Here is a 21,219-nt window from a genome sequence, read left to right as displayed (position 1 = left end):
ATAAACGTAAAAATGTATGTATTTATAACATGGTTACAACCGATTTTTAAGTTAACAATAGTTCAATCTATTTTTAATATGTTTTCAAAATATATCTTCAATTCCATGTAATCGGAAAATCGCCATTAGGTTTGGAGTTTGGATAATTAAAAATCTTGGTTTGTGGTTGTAAATTGTAAGTATGTTAGTTTTAATAAATATTTATAATAAGATAAAATTTTAAAAGGAACAATTAGAACTACGATTACTGTATAATATTCTATGTAATTATGTAATACTTGTTAATATCTTATTGACAATAGTTTACCATGTTAACGGATGGAAAACGGAATCCCTAAAGAACGTCCAAAACAACAAAATTGAAAAATTTTGCAGACTTAGTTAGTTGAACCTGTTCATGGTTGGTACTTGAAAATGTAAGTTACTGTTCACCCCCCTAGCAGCAGCTAAAGCAGAATTAATAATATAATGGTGAAAGTTTTGAATTTAGAAACATTTACAGTTGTGTTCATAAGGCGGTTATCATGGAAACTTCAATTTCACACCTTCGTGCACATCATTGAAATGTGGTGTATGGTCCCAAAGATAAAGAAAGCGTGTGTCCTAAACGAGAAAATAATGGGCAAAAGTGTGCAAAATGTAATTTTGATTCTGAAAGGAGATCAGAGATTATTAAGCCTGTATATCAACAGACACAAATAAAAAAACAGGCACCATATTGTAAGGGTGGTTATACGATATTCAATCATGAATACATGATTCATCTAAACTGACAAAGGTCAAATAGAAGGAAACTAAAATACCACAAACATGTACACACAACGATTAAGTCGCGCGAGCGATCTTCAAAGATTGCAAATATAACATTATGATTAAATGTACGGGACAACTATTTACGTTGCATTCTTTGGCAAATTTTTAATGGCGCCTGCGACTGAAAGTTTGAATTAATACTATCAGTAGTTATTGTGAGCGTAAAATCTAAAGGCTAGTTCACAAGTTTTCTGTCGGGATAAATTGAATGCTTCACCATCACTAGATGTTTTGCTTTTATACAATTACTATCAAATTGGTTGTCCGTCATTGAGCATTTTCGTGTTCGATTTTTGAACCGTTGAGAAAGGTATTAAAACTGCGACTACTATTATTATACAACGTATACAACTCAGATTAACTAGGAGTCAGTTTGTCCATCCAGTCATCGGGACATCCTAATGGGGTTATAACTGAGACATTATTCAAGGATCCTACTTCAAAGCTTTATAAATCATATTCTCTAAGAATCATAGTATTCCTTTGCATATTATATGAGTTCATGTTTATTTTGGTTATATTATATACTTATTTTTGTTTAAAAACATACTTTTAAATAAATAAGATGCATTAACTAGAAATGTGACTATAGGACACGGGTGCCCCCACATCCCACTGCTTTGTCAATCTACTGATGTTTTTCAGCTACATGTGACACAAGTTTAAAACTGAAAATCTTTTACTAAGTAAATGACAAAAACTCTTATTACTGAATAAATCCACAACCAAACCCCAAGGTACATAACTACACATGCTAACCAACATTCTTGTATACTGTCATGGCTATAGGTCAAATACTTTGTAAGCTATGCATGAACAATTCTATAATTTATGCAAATTTTGAATAAATCGACACACAAACATCCAGGTGCACAACTACACATGGTGATGAACAACCCTGTAAAGTTTCATGACTATAAGTCACATATGTTTTGAGCTATGTGCGACACAAGTTGAAAATTGTAAAATTTTTCTAAGCCAAGAACCATAACTTTAACAAAACAGAATAAATCCACAAGCATAAATAACAACATGTATACAATTTTACATACAACATTCCTGTAATGTTTCAAGACTCTAGGTCAAAACCTTTTTGAGCTACGCGCGACACAATGTGAAAAAAGGCAATATTTTACTTAATCAATGTAATAACTCTACAAAAACTAAGTAAATCTACACGCAAACATCCCTTTGCACAACTTCACGTGCTGATGAACTTTCCTGTAAAGTTTCATCACTATAGGTCAAGTATTTGTTGAGCGACACAAGTTGAAAATTTAAATCTTTACTAAGTCAAGGGCAATAACTCTGACAAAACAGAATATATCCACAATTATATTTTCAGGGGCAAAACTTCACATGCTGAGCAACATTCGAGTAAAGTTTCATGACCCTAGGATTAATACTTTTGAGCTATGCGCGACACATTTTGAAAACAACAAATGTTTACTTAGTCAAGGGCAATAACTCTACAAATACTGAATAAATCCACACGCAAACACCCAGGTGCACAACTACACATGCTGACATATATTCCTATAAGTTTCATGACTCTAGGTCTAATTCTATATACGTGCGGCACAAAAAGAGAACGTACGGACGGACGGACAATGGTAAGGCTAAATTACCCCTATAGTGGGACACAAAAAGAAACTGTATGGTACCCCGCCGACAAGGGACGGCGGTACATAATGAATGCATCCCCAACGAGCCCTGGTAACACCGGACGACCAACACGGAACCTAGGAGGTCACTAAACAAACGCATATCACAAGGATAAAGAAAGGACGAGACGCTTCTAGCTAGTAGAATTATGGAGAACATAAGAAACACAAGGACACAAAAGAATGTATTTAATGAAAAAGCCGATAGGGACAATAGGAAATGAAATAGCAGAGTCAGTTAGAGGTGTTAAACGGAAAACCAATGGTAAAGGAATACTTAACTCTTTACAGAAGCATACGAAACAAGTGTCATTTCAATTAACAACACACGACATATATATTTAGGAACACAGAGGGACACCGTCTTTGAATGATTAGCGAATCAAAATCACTACCTGGTAGTTTATACTGGTAAAAGGTCCACTATACCTTACCCTTAGCCCACAATGTTTTGGAGACAACAAGCAACTAACAAAGTATTGCAAGTACTACAAAAGTCCCCTTGCGGTTGAAACCCCACAAGAATGATGTCATTAACATTTTGAAGGTCCATTGTCATTTAATTATGCCATTGTGGAAGACGTGAATGAACATGTTTGTGTTCTTAGTTTGTCTGTATCATAGTATGTGTTGGGCTTCCCTGTCAAATAAAGAAATAATTATAATTATGATTATACCACAGATAATAAAAAATCCAATTTTCTTAGGATGAATGTGTAGAACTAATAGTTCTAATATCAACTTTTCTCTATTTTAAGTAAACTTTTTGGGGAAGTTCAAAGTTCTTCAACAGTTTAATTCTGGAAACATGAACGCTTAATATTATTATGATGTATGAGTTTCTTGAAGTTTAAACTATATACTTAAAGAAATAAAAAAGTAAAAAATAAAAATTTCTAAAAAAAAGACCCAAGTTCAACGGGGGCATAATTCTGGAAAATGTCAAGTGTATTAAAATAAATAGCCTAAATATAAATTGAAAATCAATTATATAGCTATGACGTTATTTATTTTAAACAAAAAGTAGGAATGATCTATAACAAACAGTTCTAGATGATGAAAAATTTAGCATGCCTACAGTATATATCCGCGTAACGGCAAAAGTACATATAAGGCTATGCATCTACGCAGCAAAATTACATGAAAATTGCACACTCTGTTTGATTGAGTCTGTACATGAGGGATAATGAAGAAGTGCAACATCCCTCATTCCCCTAGCACCAGCTTGAGCGGTACTCAATTATCAACACTTAAAAGTGCTGGACTCGATAATCCCGAAGGACCAGAAATATGTAACAACACTGAAGTTAAGTACGCGGCAACTTTTTAAGGCTGTCACACAACACTTGACATCTGCTGTTGTGATGTATAAATATCTTGTAAAAAGCGATCCATCGGGAGTATTAAATACAGCAAAATTAAATGAAAATTGCAGACTTGGTTCGAGTCTGTACATCAGAGATAATAGAAAAGTGCAACATCCATCATGCCCCCTTGCACCGACTTGAGCGGCTCTCAATTCTCAACACATAAGAGTGCTGGGCTTAATGACTGAGTTGTTTGCCTTTTCAAGTAGCAGTCGTAGTTTTAATCCCATCTAACCCATGTAAGCAACCACCATTTTAGTGGTGCATTTCACACGAGGAAAGTCTTAAATGTGTTTGATTCGGAGGGATTAATTGATAATCTAATTAAACTTATTTGAAGATTTTTACCGTAAACGATTGTTGACAGATGTGTACACTGTTAATGTACATAGCTCAATATATTTTCAGAAATTAATTTTCACTACAAGATTTCAAGTCCAATTGGTTTTGATTTTTTAAATTTTCAATAAGACTTTTTCGTTTTTTGCTTTGTTTTGTTGTTGATTTTTTTTTTCGTTGTTGTCTTTTTCCTTTGTCAGAAGGTCACATTAAATGATATGTTAAGCATCAGATGAGAACCTTCACCATCGGTAATGAAATTTGAGGCACAGCTATTATGAAGTAACTTTTTCTATAATGTTTAGTCCACTGCATTTCACGTTCTTTTCGACTAGAAACGATGACATTTGCTATTTACTGTACATTGCTGTGTTGTGATATGTTATCACTCTAACAAAATATGCCACATTAAATATCATGATCGGAATTTTTTTTTTTTCGTTTTCCGCGATTTTATCCGATTTTTTAAACGATTGTAACTCGAAATCAATTATTTTTTTGACGACAGCTTTTGAAATTTAATTCGTTTTTGGTGAAAATCAGATCGTTTTAACGATAAAACAATGCTTATCTGAATATACAGTATATCTAGTATAATTAAAGAACCGACTAGGAATTTTGAAAAACATGGATTTTTTTTGAAAGACTGTCTTACAAACACTAGGTTATTACTTTTCTTTCTGGCTGAAGTCTGTCACTGCTTTTTATATGCCCGAAAGAATTTCGGACATATTATGTTATATCCCCCTGGCGTCCATCTGTCTGTCCGTCCGTTAGCAGTTTTGCTTCCGGAGCATAACATAAAGTTCATACACGACCCTTATTGATTAAGGATCATAAGGTCACAGGGTCACAATGATCTTTACTTTGACAATTGTGGTTTCTGGAGCATAACCATTTGTCCCACAGTGTACAAACTTCATAGGATTGTCAATATTGAGTAAAAGATCCCAATTAATTTTTGGGTCACAAGGTCAAAGGTCAAGGTCACTATAACCTTAAAACTAAAAACGGTTTTCGCCCAATAACTTAAGTATTTATCAACCTACAGTTTTAAAATTTTATAGGATAAACAATACATAATCCAATGCATAATCCAATTGCCCCTATTGATTTAAGGGTCATTAGGTAAAAGGTCAGGGTCACAATGATCTTAACGCTAAAAATTGTTGTCTTGAGCATAACACATGTTTTATTTGGCTTACAGTGTTCAAACTTCATAGGATAATTGCCTATATTAAGTAAAAAATCCATATCTATATTGGGGTCACAAGTTAAAAAGTCATTTTTATCAAATGACCTTAATATTGTTAACAGTTTATAACTGTAAAATTTCATAGGATGATCACTTATATTGAGTACATAATTATATGCCCTAAAAAGTTGCTTATATTATGTTTTACCCCTGGCGTCTTTCCGTCCATCCGCCATAGTATTTTTACTTACACGATAACAACTTGATGGTGGTGCTTTGGAAACAGCAACTGTATATATATAAGGTTCTTCAGCTATAAAGGAGGAATGCTTTTTGAAGGAATTAATAATTTATTTAATGTGTTTATATATCAATTTCTTTAATTTATGTAATTTATTTCTGTGATACAGAAGTCAGTTTATTGTTTGTTTATTCATTCAAGACTAACACTTTTCGAGCTTAAAATGCTCCACCTAGCGGTGCTCTTGTTAACAATGCATAACAGTTACTGCTTGTATCATACTTAAATGTCTTCCAGTTAATGGAAGTGTAATTATCAAATGGTTGCGAATGCAATCAAAAAGAAATCAAAATTATAAAAAACGACATTTGGTGATAGGTAAATTGAATGAATTACGTCAGTGTTATCTATCTTGTTAATTACGTTTGAAATTTAAGTACTTTATCAATTTCTGCTTTGCTTTGCTCTAAATAGGCCTGATAATGTCTGAACTTTAAGCAAATATAAATGTGATGTACCACATGGGGAAATCTTTAAAATGCTGTCTCTTAATTGAAAGTGTGAACACTCAAAGGCAAGAAATTAACAGGTTAAACAAATAAAACTTTTATATGCCCTTGCAAATACATACAAAAAACGACCAGAACAAAAGTAATCAATGTCTTAAAGAAGGCAAATTTAAAATATAATTAATAATCACTCCAGAAAATATCAGATTTGTCAGATTTAAGAAAAAAGTCAGTATTCAAATAATACTTAACATGTTATGTGCGATTGCAGAATTAACGACTATCTTTCCAGAACCTAATGACTATTTTTCTCATTTTTTTTAAATCTTTTTTTTTGGGGGGGGGGGGGGGGGGGGTTATTTTAAAATTCGTTTGAAATTGTCGTATGTATTATGTAAATTACTTTTTTATTCACTCAATTAGGTTGAAACTATTTCCAATTGTACAATTATGAAGACTCAAAATATTTTGTTTTGTCAGGTAAATTTGAATTTGAAACTGCAGAAGGAGATGGAAAAGAAAGGGGGAGGAAAAGTTAGGGCGAATGAGATAAAAGAGAGGCAGGAGGAGGAAATACAGGGCTGTAAGGTAAGGATGAAAATCATGTATTAAAATTTTTTATACGGAAATTTTCTATTATATCCTCTTAATAATATTTCGTAACTAAATTGCTTTTAGTTGTTCCAATGGTATTCTACATTATTTTTTCATTCATTTTGTACAAACATATAACTATGATTATATTTTCTTTGATTAAGATTAAACACAGTTTTTGTTTTCTTGTTTGATTTTGCTTTCATTTGAATTATCATGAAGTGTAATATGAAGTTAAAAATCGACGTGTTTCATGTTTGCTAATTTGACTTGTTTTAGGTGTAAATTTCGTTTATTATAAACTTTCCGAAATACAGGTGAGTTTTTATTGTGAAAATAGTTGGAATTGAATTCTAAAAGACATTGCCAGTTATTGTTTCGATTCCCTTGTTTATAACTGTTTTGCTTTTCAGTCCAGGTTAGCTACGCTGATAGCACGGCGAACACTTCGTTCTGTAAGCAAATTAAATTTATATATACACATATTTATTACAAAATGTAACAAGAATTTTTTTCGTAGTTAGTCTTATTTATGAAAGAGTTTAACTTATTGTTGTGTCGCCTCTATGGATAAGTTGCGACATATACAGATTACTTCTCCGTCATCTGTCCGTCCGTCACGAAACTTGTACGGACTACTCCTTATATACTACCGGTGCATTTTCATCCAAACTTAAAAAGAATGATCAGTGCTAAGTCTTGTTGTGCATATCTTCAGCATTTTGCGGTTCATTGTTTTTGTCACAGTTATGGCCCTTTAATAATTTTTATTTTTAAAGTTTGTCCGGGCTCCTCCTCTTATAACACTAGTGCAATTTCAATACAATTTTACAGGCAAGTACTTGTGCATAATATACATGTGTTTGGGTTGGAGAGATTTAGCTGAGTTATTACACTTGAATAACTACACAGAAGTTTGTCTTGGCTACACATCAGGAACTACTTGTGCTATTTCATCAACACTTTAGGGGAATGATCTAGCATCATATCAACATGTTTCGGTTCATTATTATTTGCCGGAGTTTTTGCCCTTAAATGATTTTAATTTTAAAATTTGTCCGGACTTCTGTTATACCACAAATGAAATTTCAATGAACGTTTACACGATTGATAGGTACTTCAAATTCTTGTGCATATTACACAGGTTTTTAGGTTGAATGACTTTTTTCCGAGTTATGGCTATCATGAGTCGACACATGTGATCACTGAATGCTTTTGTCATGATTTTATACCATATTTTAAAACAAAGAAATTTATAAGAAGTTAATAAGTTGATAATTATTTAAAACCTGCTAATTTTTAACTAAATCATTCTTTTGAGAGTAAAACATAGAACAAGAGCATTTAAATAAATTCATTTAAGTTTTGTTTATGGGGGTATTATTGAAAGTCCTTTATAAAACGTTAAAGGTACTTGGTATTACACAGACTTGTTGAAAAAAGTGGTTAATCAAAGAAGATTAAAATCGTCATGTTTTATGATTTGATTTTTAACGTCTCTAATGTGTCTTGACTGTAAATTCCGTTTTTCGTATTCTGAAATAAAAAGGGTAGTTTTATTGATGAATAGGTAGACAGGCGTGTATCTATTTCTTAAAGACAAGTATCAAGTATAAGTACTACTCTAATTTAATATTTTGATTGTCTTTAACATAAAAGCTTTCTTTTTCAGATTTTTCATATGAAAGAATTGTTTGCAATGTTGCAGTTGGTATGAACGTTTAATTCTATTCACTCAGAAGCATCAAACTATACTAACAACTCTTACATTTCTTTGTTTATCTTTTTAATTTATGAAAGAGTAAAGGTCATGTAAAATAATTAAAACATAAGGGAACCATAACATTTCATATAAACATTTTTCTCTTTATATACCAAATCTGGCATAACATCCATGTAATTATTTTAGAAAGAAAGCAAAGGTAAGCATTAAAAATAAGATCGATGTGTTATAAGTGTTTCATTCAGTATTGAAGTATTTACATTAATGATGACAGATATTGTCTCTAGAGAAATTCATGCTTGGTAACGTAATTAAATACTCATCTGTTTATGTTAAACAAGTCAATTTTAAGATGTCATCCTTAAGGTAAACTCTTACGTAGCTTTTTCTTCTTATGATGGTATTAATAGAACCATGAAAAAACATGAAGAAGATTGCCTATTAATAGGAAGTTAATTCATTATCATTTAATGTCATTAGATAATCACAGTGACACTTTGAGTAAAATTTTGCCCGATAAATGAATCAGAAGAAAGAGTTGGTTAGTGAAACTTGGTAGGTTCATTCCCTATTGCTAGTAGATGACCCTTATGATTTTGAAGTCATATGGTCAATGGTCAAGGTCAATGTCACTAGTTGTTTCTTTTTAATAGTTTCGATTAATTACTGTTACGTTTTATGTATCTTACAACAGCACATACTTTTTACACAATTATAACTATTGAAATAAGCTCAGGAACCCGTTGGTGGCAAATATTTGTAAACGATGTCTGCGTGGAGCATTTAAAGTGTCCTGTTTTGCGTTTTTATCAATGATATCTTTCCGTCAACTGAAATTGGTCAGTTTGGAGTATTAATTTTGAAGATATATCAGTAATAATAATGCTGCCCTCAGTTGTCTATAGAGAAATTATGCTTCACTAAACCGTTTCTCATAAGTATTAAACACCAAAATATAAACTTAAACAATTGTAACTATATAAGGCAAGTCGTTTTTGAAATCAATGGATTTGCTCATGAGTTTTGTCAGTTCCTGACAGAATAGACCTATGCAGTTTAAATATACTTGCCTCCAGAGAAAAGAAATAAAGTTTCAAGTAAACGGTAGGTAAAGTTAGGTTAAATCCATTATTACTGACATCTTTATTTAAGAATGAATGTTGACAAACGCGCTAATAAACGCTTGAATAATCAACTGTAGTAGCCAATAAAAAAGAGATTCATTTAACATTGTCACATGAAACAACATTGGTACGGAAAAGAAATCCGATATCCGGTACGCCCGGGGACGTATATCATTATTCGTAAATGAGTAGGCCTTAATCATATTTCAAGCTAAATTTTAAATCGATATATAAGTCATCATTTATATGATATAACTTATCAATTTTTAGTGCCCCAAACTTCTACAAATATAAAAAACCAAAGCAGTTGATTTGTTTGTTTGATACGATCCCGAATTTCGTTTGTTCCAAGTCACAGGTTGTCAGAAAACCGATCTGTTTTCAAAGCAAACATGTTGCGTAATGAACATTTTGTATGTCATTTAGATTTCTTTCAACTATATGATGTTTTTGAAGAGGGATTTCTTCTGAAGGCCGACTGCTTGACAGCAGTTTAAAATTTAACCCTAATTTTTTTATTCAATGGTCAATGATAGTTCAATGGACCTTTCCTGCGTTTCTAGTTTGATGTAAATAATATGACTGGCTGTCCAGCAAACAATAATAAAATAATGTTACTTGTTGACCTAGTTTACACAAAAAAACACACGGTTTTCTTTGTTCTTAGAGCGTTTGTGAAATTGAATAGTTAAGGCTGGACAAAATTTTATCTGCTGAAAACTTGAAAGGTCAATTGCTTACAAACAGTATCACAAATAAAACCAGTTTTTTTTTCTTAAAAATATATCCCCTGACATATTAGCTATTTATTATTTATAACTAAGCAACACGCAAAAGAATACTATAATTTATCAAATAAAAATAAAGAAATATGTGATTAATATTTCAGCTTCTGATTTTTACAAATTAAATTAACAACGTTTTACATCGTAGTACATTTACATTAAACATTGTAGTTAACATGTTCTATAGCAGCGGAAAGTTAACAACAATGTCTCTCAATTCTGTACTAAACTCGAACATAATTACTATCAGTATATAATAACCTGAAACTTCTCCATGTGAATCACATGTGGCGTACGAATTATTTCAAACACATTATTTTTCAATGAAAAACGTGTATCTCGCCCAAACTTAATACCCTTATCATGCCAACACCGACATATATGGAAAGCCATGGCTGTCTTTTATTGTTCTTTTTCAATTAATTTAACCATTTGGATAATATATAAATTCACTTCGACTATATATGAATTGGAAACACAATATATGAAACCATACCGTCGGTGTATGAAACCGAGGTAGCAATATATAAGTTGATTTTGTCAATATATGATTCCAGTTCTTCAATATATGGTACCAAAGTATTTCGGTACCATATATTGAAGAATTGGTATCATATAATGTGATGACCAACTTATATATTGCTACTTCGGTTCCATACATTGTAAAATGAATTAATATATTGATAATTCGGTTTCAAGGGCGTCTGGTTCCATATATGGCTATTTTGGTACAATATATTGAAGAATTTGTTTCATATAATGTGATAACCAACACATATATTGCAACTTCGGTTCCATACATTGTAAAATAAATTAATATATTGATAATTCGGTTTCATATAAGGGCATCTGGTTCCATATATGGCTATTTTGGTACCATATATTGAAGAATTGGTATCATATAATGTTATAATCAACTTATATATTTCTACTTTGGTTTCATAAATTGATAAATTAGTTTCATATATTGTAAGATGAATTAATATATTGATAATTCGGTTTCATATCAGGACATCTAGTTCCATATATGGCTATTTTGGTACAATATATTGAAGAATTGGTATCATATAATGTCATAACCAAATTATATTTCTACTTTGGTTTCATACATTGTAAAAAGAATTAATATATTGATAATTCGGTTTCATATAAGGATATCTGATTTCATACATGGCTACTTTGGTACCATATATTGAAGAACTGGCATCATATATGAAGAAAATCAACTTTAAATTTATATTGCTACCTCGGTTTCATACACTGACGTTATGGTTTCATATATTGTAACTGTGGATTAATATAATGGATTCCGGTTAAATAAGAAGGTATTTTCAATTCATATATAGTCGAAGTGAACTTATATCTTATCCAAATGGTTAAATAAATTGATAAAGAACAATATAAGACAACCATGGTTTATCATAGACATATCCCGGATTTCATGTCCTGACCACAGCTGCCAAAACCGAAATATCACGGATTTGTTGGTAATAGGGGAATACACTAATCAGCACTGTCATACTAATAAGAAATAATTAACAGTAAACGCAGGAGAAATTATCTTAATTGCTCCTATAATCTGGGGTCAAGTTAAACAAAAATAAACCATAGTGGTGCGAATGTTTTCAGTTTTATTCATTTGTTAAAAGTTCAGAAAAATGGCAGAAGGGTAAAATAGACGAATGCATGTGCAATATATCTTAGAACAATTGTTTGATGATGAAAGTATATATAATTTTAGTTCTAGTGACACTGATAATTATTTTGATCAGTCAGAAAATGAGCAGGAATATATTAAGGATTTATTACATAACTTGCTTAATAATTTTGGTACATTTTTACATTTCTTATGATATTTGTAAGCAATTTATAAGCTTAAACTCAATGAAATAAAATAATTTTTATATCATTACGTAGAAACTTTAATCTTTTTTCAAAAAATATATAGGTTTAAAAAAACAAATAGTAATAATAATAATAAGGTAGAACGAGAGGTTTAAATCACCTTACCCCAATAAAACCTTAACCCAGCTGTTGTTAGGCACTGCAGGTAGTTAGCAGTGTTAGTTTACTCGGTATGATCAGGGTTATGCTAAAGGATTCCTGATATATAGACTTACGATAACAACAGTAGTAGTTTGGCGAAGGTTTATATAAGTAAGTTAAGCTTATGCATTTACAATGAAAATATAACCAAAGTATAGATAATATTTAAAATGATGCGATTGTTAATCAAAATAAAAAACAACAACATTACATCCGCTAGCGTGTCTCGAACCCGTACCATGAAATGATCTGGTAATGTCCCGGATTCCTTTACGTGAAAAATACAAAATAGTCGTTGCTATTAACTTTACAAAGTGAGTCTAGACTTAATTTCCTTATTTGTTGATAAAATGAAATAGAGAAATAGAATTCCTAAAAAAATCCAAAAGAGCAAGATTGAAAATGTTGCAGACTTGCTTTGATTGAGTTTATTCATTGACAGTACTGTAAAGCAAAACTTACTGTCCACGCCCCCTAGCACAGTCTTAAGCAGTATTCAACATTTAACATGCTGACCGAAATTGTCTTCAATATTTTTTCCTTTGGTAAATGCCTTAGTATTTTGTTTTTAATTTGCTTGATATTTCAAAGATTTGTTATTGATTGTCTTCGTCTCTTATGTGAAATGTCTCAACTCTAAATTCCGTTTTTTACGTTTTCTAAAATGAATAAGGGAGTTGTATTGGTGTATAAATAGATATGTATCGAACCCTTTCACAGACAAGTATCCATCTGTTATTCATTGTTTTGATTCTTTGCACAAAGAACCTTGTTTTTCAAATGGGTTATCCATTTTAGTGTCTTGTTTTGGGCTTTGACTTCTGTGTATGAAAATTTAATTCTATCTCAGATATAACCATGTTTTTTTTTTTTTAACTTTCTCTGTATATACCAAGTGTTTGGCATAACGTCAGTATAAATCGAAAGTGAACATAAAAATAAAATCAATATACATCGATATAAATGTTTCGTTCGGTATTGAAACACTTAGAGTAATGATAACAGATATCATCCTTAAGGGTCCGTCACACCATGACGTTCTGGTCAACGCCCTCTGAACGTTTCAATCGTTCAATTTTTGAACGTTCTTGAATGAAATTGACACATCTAGCGTGTGATTAACGTGCGTCTAACGCACGAGAAGCGTGTAACAGCGACGAAGTAAGAAACGAATGAAACCCATTAACGTGTGCTAACGTCCCACTGGCGCGGGAAGAATTATTTGTTAACGCCTGACGAGCGTTGTGAGCGTGTGACTAACGCGTGAAAAACGACACAAGCGTCTTGATAGCGTGTTGATTTTAAAGTCTAAACAGGTACAGAATGCTGAACGTTTCATAGTGAATTCAGTTGTTCTTGTGTGTTTGAATAGTCAGCACCATTACAACAAGAAAAAAGTTTGGATGAGGGCTTCTACTAGCTACATTTTGTATTTCAAAATCCTTGACGTCTTTATATTTATATATATTTATTTTTGATTTAGTCCAACACTGTCGTCTTTGTAGGGGTCTTCTTTGTGGATTAATGTCGGGGTCTTCTCTGAGAGTGATTCCCCTCGATATGTTTGTTCAGTACATCTACTTGATGCTTGGCTATAGCAAACACATACGAATAGCCTACTAAATCTTTATATGGATCTTCCATAGTAAGTGTTCTCTACGATTGCCCAAAGTCAAATGAACCTTGCTTAGTCGTTCGTAAAAATGACGATCAATTGACTCAAAAAGGACGTTCCTTTACCTTTAGTCACACGTTTTGTGCGCTTGAAGACCGTTCAGCGGTCGTTGACAGGTCGTCTAAAAGTCGCCAGTGAGTCGTTCACTGCAAAGCAAACGATTAGTAACAACCAAGTCGCGAATGAATAACGGCTGTCTACCGATAGACGAACGTGTGCAACGCTCAGTGAAAGTGAGTAAAACGTTCCATGAACGTTCTCCAGCGTTTGAAATTTAAACATTGAAGGACGCTGTTCTGAGTGAGACCTTTTGTACATGTTCAAAACCTTGTTCGGATCAGCGTTCTATGCCGATTCCTGGCGATTACAGACATTCACTGGCGTTCACACAACGTTTTTCTGGCGCTATCCTAGCAACCATGGGCCAAGTTCACCAGAACGCTGACCAGAACATCATGGTGTGACGGCCCTATAAGAGAAATTCGAAATTCATGCTTTGATGACGTAAACAAATACAATTATGTTTGTATTAAACATGTCATTTTATGATGTCATTCATTCAGTAAGCTCTTACGTAGCCATTTTTCATTATGATTGAATACAAAAATAATATTGCCTATGATTTGTTAATGCATTCAGTCTATTTTGAGGTCATTTGGTTAAAAAATATAGGTCACAGTGACCCGTAGGATAAAATCTTGCCCGATCTATAATGCAGAAAAAGCGAATAAGTAAATACATTGCCCATTGCTAGTTCATAACCAATATGACTTTGAAGTCAGAAGATCAAAATAACAGCGTAAAGTCCTTGGCCGATCAAGAACTTGTTCTAGTTGTTTTCTTTTATATATAAACGATTATTCTACTTACATTGTTAGCATGTTACAACAGACACACTTAAAGCTAAATTACAAATAACGTCTCGTTTAATGTCTGATAACCCTTTACCTCATATATACGCGAAACAACACATTTTCAACCCGCCCCCTCTTTTAGGCCTTAAATAGTGAAAAAAATGTCCTGTTTGGGCCCCCAACACATGTTTTCGTTTGAGAAATGTTGATAAAAAAATGACCACTTTTTTGGCGCGGCCCCCAACCAAAAGATACACCAGGGGGTTGACAGAAGGGGGATGTGCCAAAGAAAATTGGACTTTTGAGAGGCTTAAAATGACCCCAGATCGATCATAAGGTAACGTGTAACCAGCGCTGAAAAGCATCTGACTCTATCTCAATCCATTGAGAAGTTGCAGGACTTTGAAATCAATTTTGATGGAAAAAATCAACGCAAAATAGTTATTTTGGCAATTTTGAGATGCCCCCTCGTTGCCATGGTAACAGGAAATTTGAGCCTGAGGATGTTGTGACAAAGGCAATGGTCCAGTTAACATTTGTGGCAAGTTTTTATAGTTTTATAGCAATTTGAACTTGTAACGGGAGACTTTTCATTGCTAAAATACTATAAATTCTTTGTTGATATCTGACAGAATAGACAATCAGCTTAAAATTTAGCTTCGACTCTTCTATTCAACAATGTGTCGATGAACCTTTTCTTTGTTCACAATTAGTTGCAAAGTGATTGTCTGATTATCTAATTGATAGGTGCCCTAGTCTTTTGAAAACTTTAGCCCGCTTATAAAAGATAACAAAAGTAAAGATTATTTATAATATATTGCAATTGTAAATTAAAACAATAACATTTACTGATTTTCTCGAACCCGTACCAAGCGCTCAAAAGTATGAATATTTTTTGAGTACACCAATGTGAAAAAAACATAAAAAAATGACGGTGCAATTAACACTGCAATAGTTAGTCTCGACTATGTTCACCTTTATATCCGGATAAGTCTATTCATTGTTTACATATAACGTCTTTTTATTCAAAATGTAGAATCCGTAACAACAGTTTCACAAACAAAGCCGCGTGTTTTTATTAACTAGGTCTGGTCAGCCAGTATTTGCATAAAGTTGAACAAAACAGAATAGGTTTAAGTTTCCTGAGATCTAGATTACCCTATGTTAGCGCTTCGAGTTATAGATACAACATATATTGTTAATTAAACATTTATAGCCCATTACACAACGATATTTTAGCAGTATCATCCACAAATACTTGTAAATTTGTTAAATAATAAGACAGTTGTTTGAGTACTTAAATATCTGCCACAGTTGACTATTTCTTATAAGAACGTAAAGAAAAGATGTGTTTCATTATTTTTTATAAACTGTCTCCGAATTCTTTAAAAACTCGTTTTAAATGTCATTTTCTGACATATTTGTTATGATTTAATTGTTATTCATTAAAGTTTCAATATATTTATCACTGCTATGATTTGCGTGCTTAAATTAAATTTTAATTGTTTCAGAAATTTGCTGCACAGTTTCAACAAGAAACGATGGTAAGATTACACACAAATTATAGGAAATGACAATTTTACTTGTATTATGAAAAAATTGTAATTTTCTTATTTATTTAATCTTTTTTTTTTATTTTAGCTCAGCTGACCACGAAGTGGTCTAGGTGAGGTATAGTGATTGGGTTATGTCCGGCGTCCGTCGTCGTGCGTCGTCAACAATTGGGTTGTAAACAGTCTAGCAGTCACAGTTTTGATTGGATCATCATCAAACTTTGTCAGAATGTTTGTCTCTCGAGTTCGAAGATTAGTTGTCTTGGATCAAAAAACTAGGTCACAGGAGCTTAAAATAGAAAATGCTTGTTAACACTCTAGTGGCTGCAGTTTTGATCCAAATATTCTGAAAATTAGTCAGGAATGTTGTTTTGATGATTTCTAGGTCAAGTTCGAAGATAGGTTATCTCCGGTTAAAAACTAGGTCACAGAAGCTAATAATATAAAAAAAGCTTGTGAACACACTAGGGACTGCAGTTTTGATACAAATATTCTGAAAATTAGTCAGAAAATTTGTTTTGATGATTTTTAGGCCAAGGTCAAAGATGGGTAATGTCCAGTCAAAAACTAGATCAAAGGAGCTAAAAATAGAAAAATCTTATTAACACTCTAATGGCTGCAGTTTTGATCCAAGTATTCTGGAAATTTGTCAGGAAGGTTATTTTGATGATTTCTACGTCAAGTTTCAGAATGGGTCATGTCCGGTCAAAAACTAGGTCAAAGGAGCTAAACATCGAAAAATCTTGTTAACATTCTAGTGGCTGCAGTTTTCATTAAAATATTCTGGAAATTTGTCAGGAATGTTATTTTGATAATTTCTAGGTCATGTTTGAGAATGGGTCATGTTCGGTCAAAAACTAGGTCACAGGACCTAAAAATAAAAATAAAAGCTTGTTAACACTCTAATGGCTGAAGTTTTGATCCAAATTGCCTGGAAATCAGTCAGAAATGGTGTTTTAATGATTTAAGGTTAAATTTGAATATAGGTCATCTACGGTCAAAAACTAGGTCACAGGAGCTTAAAATAGAAAAGCTAGTTAACACTCTAGTGGCTGCAGTTTTGATCCAAATATTCTGGAAATTTGTCAAGAAGGTTGTTTGATAATTTCTAGGTCAAGTTCGAAGATTGGTCATGTCCGGTCAAAAACTAGGTCACAGGAGCTAAAAATAGAAAATTCTTGTTAACACTCTAGTGGCTGCAGTTTTGATCCAAATATTCTGGAAATTTGTCAGGACGGTTTGTTTTGGTGAATTCTAGGTCAAGTTTGAAGATTGGTTATGTCCTGTCAAAAACTAGGCCACAGGAGCTAAAAAAAAGAAAAAGCTTGTGAACACTATTGGCTGCAGTTTTGATCCAAATAAGAGAAAACCATAGCATAACATTTAACCATTTTTTTATTTTCTCTATATATATCACGTAACGTCCATATTATTATCATATAAAGACTTTGTGTTTATAAATTAAATGAAAGCATAGAAATAAAATCAACTAGTTATAAGTGTTTTGTTCAGTATTGAAGTGATGATGACAAATTTTGTCTCTCCAAACATTCAGGCTCGCTGATGGCAACATTTTCTAATCTGAAGTGTCATTCAAGTTAAATGATATTTAGATAAGTCCGTTTTCACCTTAGATATTTATATAATACTTTAAAACTAAGCAATGAAACAGTGGGAAAAATAATAATTTTTAACTTATTATAAATTATCCAACTGTCATTCATTGTTGTGGTTTCCTTTCACAAAAAGCTTTGTTTTGTTGCCATAAAAAAGCAGTCATCTGAATATAAGCTTTCGGTATGAAAATTAATTTTATATACACAGATGACTCAAATTATAAAACAATACTTATTTTCCTTTTCTCATATTATTTATGAAAGTGTAAAGCTCATTTTCATGTCAAATAATAAAAGTTTAGGGAAACCATCATGCGATACAAGAGAGGTTTTACGCAAGCGTAACATGAATGCAAAGGAATTTGTTAAATGAAAATGGATAAGTCAAACGATACCTGAAGAAAGTTGCAATGACTGTTAAATGATGTATCATAAAAGTATCAGATTATGTGATAATAGTATTTTGAATTCTCTTAAAAATACTAAATGACCATATACTATACTAGGCACTTAAAATTATTGGCAAATTATGGTGTTTAGCTTGTTTGCCCCAAGTTTCCCCCGTTCCCTTTAATTTTGCAGAATTCGTACAAAAGTGTTCCTTTCCTGGCCTGTCAGACTCTTGAGTCACTTCTACATGTACCATAAGCACATTGTTTAGTTGTTTAGGAAAATATTTACAGTCTCGCTTGATGCCTCAACTTTTGCATATAGCGGAGGAACCTGTTAATGCAAACTCTTTTAAATGATGTCTATCATGAGCATGAAAGTGTCTTGTATGAACTTTTGATGAAATTTAATCATTCAAGTCAATGATATTATTAAGATAAGCTAATTTTTCATGTTAGATATTCATACAATATTTTAAAACTAAGCAATGAAAAGAAGGTAAGATGTATAAAATTTGAAAACTTTTTAAAGACAATTATCCATCTGTCATTCATTGTTTTGATTTCCCAGTTAGAATATTTAAAAGCTTTTCTTTTCAATAGATTGATGATACACGCGCGACGACGGTCTTCGACAGTCCCGTAGGACAGGAAATGAAATCCCTGGTATGAAAATTTAATTCTATGTTCAGTGATGAATCAAATTATAATAACACTATTAAGTTTTCTCTGGTATCTCATTTATGAAAGAGTAAAGCCCAACTTCATGTCAAATAATGAAAATATATGGAAACCATATCGTAAGATAGACAGGTTTTGTTTATAGATCGAAGGTTAGCATAGAAAAAGGATGTGTTGTAAGTTTGTCGTTCATAGTTAAAGTACTTACAGTAATGACGACCGATTTTATCTCTAGAGAAATTCAAGCTTAGGTAAGGTGCACAAATACATGTCTGTTTGTTTTAGACAAGCCATTGTCTATGACTCATCTATATAAAAGTAAGCATTTACGATGCTATTATTTCTTTATATTATTTGATATACTATAAGACTATTTAAGTGAACATTTAATGGTCATTGTTCTCTTTTCAGGTTGAAATAAAAAATCGTAAGTACAATATTCAAATAAACCGTATCATCTGGTGCTTAAAAACCGGGCTTTTATGACATATTAATATGCATTCATAGATTTCCATATTTGTATCTTCCTATTTAGTTTTTAACAAGACCAAAGCAGCGTCTAAATTTTAACAGTAGGTCAGTGTATTTGTAACATTTACGACAGTGTATATACACAAATACAGCTTGTTTTAAGTCAGCATCATAATTGGTAATCGTATACAAATAAAACAAGCAATTTGCAGCACATCTATTTCGATCAATTCTTTTCCAATGTAGTTTAAAGATAATTTGCTTTAGATATGACCACGACGAATATGGACATCAACTGAAGATTGTTTACCATCGCGTCAACATTTTCTTAAGAATCGTAAAGCTACAATTCAAATCAAGTCTAGTTTTAAAATTGACAGAAATTAGAAAAAAATGGAAACAAAATAATTAAAATTATTGGGTTTGTTCAAAAGGAATGATGTTATATCGCTATGAAGAAGTATTCAACCTCTTACAATCTGACAAGACGTGACAGCGTGATCAGCATGTAAAAAAAATGTAACGACACTAATAATTGTAATTGCTATAGGAACGTAATGAATATTCAAATCACTATTGCTTAAAATCTAATTAAATATATGAATGCTTATATCAGAAGTTTTTTTAAAATAAACTTAGTTTATTTTCAGAAATACAACACTTGGAGAAGCTTATTAGATGTAAAATCTGTCTTGACAGGGATGCGTGCATGGCGTTTTTTCCTTGTCGTCACATGGCAACATGTGAATATTGTGGAAGCTTTCTCGAGAAGTGCCCTGTTTGCAGAGCTTTAATCGAAGAGGCAGTAAAAGTAAATAAAAAGCAGTAGAATGAGGTTTTTTGGTTTTTATTTCAACGGTATATATTTGGTGGTTTTGGATATACGTAACTTATCTTTGTATTCTTTAATGTATTTTGTCAAAGTAGAAAGATAGTAAATGGGCTTTTCCCACTGAATCATTTCATGTATATAGCTATGATATAATGACACAATTATATGTTCATCTTTTCGATTCTGTTAACAACATTACAGCTTAGAAAATATTCAATATTATTTTTTTACACAGACTTCTTCTTAAACCATACAAACCATACAAACCATAAGACGTTATTATTCGACAAATACTTACAAAGTGTAATTTGAAAAAAGATATCGGGTTAGTTAGGGACCTTTTATTATTTTTTTTGTGTTATCAAACATGCTTTTCTTATATTTTTAAATTATTTGCATTCTGAACTACCAAGAATATAATGCTGTTTGTTTATAATTTAAATAACAACACACAATTAAAATATATGGTGTAAATTTGTTTACTTTTCTGTTAAAGTGACATTCATATGCCCATACAAGGATAGATAGTGAGTGAAAAGGTGAAAGTCAAAATAAGTTTTATTTTTTCATAATTCCTTTTTAATTTATTAATTTACTTTGCATAAACAATAAATAACGCAAGGATTCAGGAAAAATGATGTAAATATCCGTTATAATTTACCTGTAACGTTCAAATTATAAAAAGAGTGGGGCAGTCTTTCTAATCTTTAGGCAGATTTAAATTTTATCCTAAACATTTTCAAATATC

General features: G+C 32.0%; 1 protein-coding gene and 1 long non-coding RNA gene across 2 annotated transcripts; both read left to right on the top strand.

Moving 5' to 3' along the window:
• Positions 1–25: 25 nt before the first annotated feature.
• On the top strand, positions 26–7,177 carry LOC132729548 (uncharacterized). Its single transcript, XR_009625638.1, has 3 exons — positions 26–175; positions 6,609–6,716; positions 7,136–7,177. It is a non-coding gene; the product is annotated as an uncharacterized LOC132729548 (long non-coding RNA).
• Positions 7,178–8,391: 1,214 nt separating this feature from the next.
• LOC132729540 (E3 ubiquitin-protein ligase XIAP-like) lies at positions 8,392–20,819 on the top strand. Its single transcript, XM_060715320.1, has 5 exons — positions 8,392–8,433; positions 16,441–16,473; positions 19,091–19,153; positions 19,580–19,595; positions 20,290–20,819. The coding sequence occupies exons 1-5, from the start codon at positions 8,404–8,406 to the stop codon at positions 20,466–20,468; spliced, it is 321 nt and encodes a 106-aa protein (XP_060571303.1). The 5' UTR covers positions 8,392–8,403; the 3' UTR covers positions 20,469–20,819.
• Positions 20,820–21,219: the final 400 nt, after the last annotated feature.

Source organism: Ruditapes philippinarum, unplaced genomic scaffold (genome assembly GCF_026571515.1).
Source record: "Ruditapes philippinarum isolate M1 unplaced genomic scaffold, ASM2657151v2 ctg742_1_1_1_1, whole genome shotgun sequence".
Classification (NCBI taxonomy): domain Eukaryota; kingdom Metazoa; phylum Mollusca; class Bivalvia; order Venerida; family Veneridae; genus Ruditapes; species Ruditapes philippinarum.
This window is presented reverse-complemented; position numbering and strand designations above follow the sequence as displayed.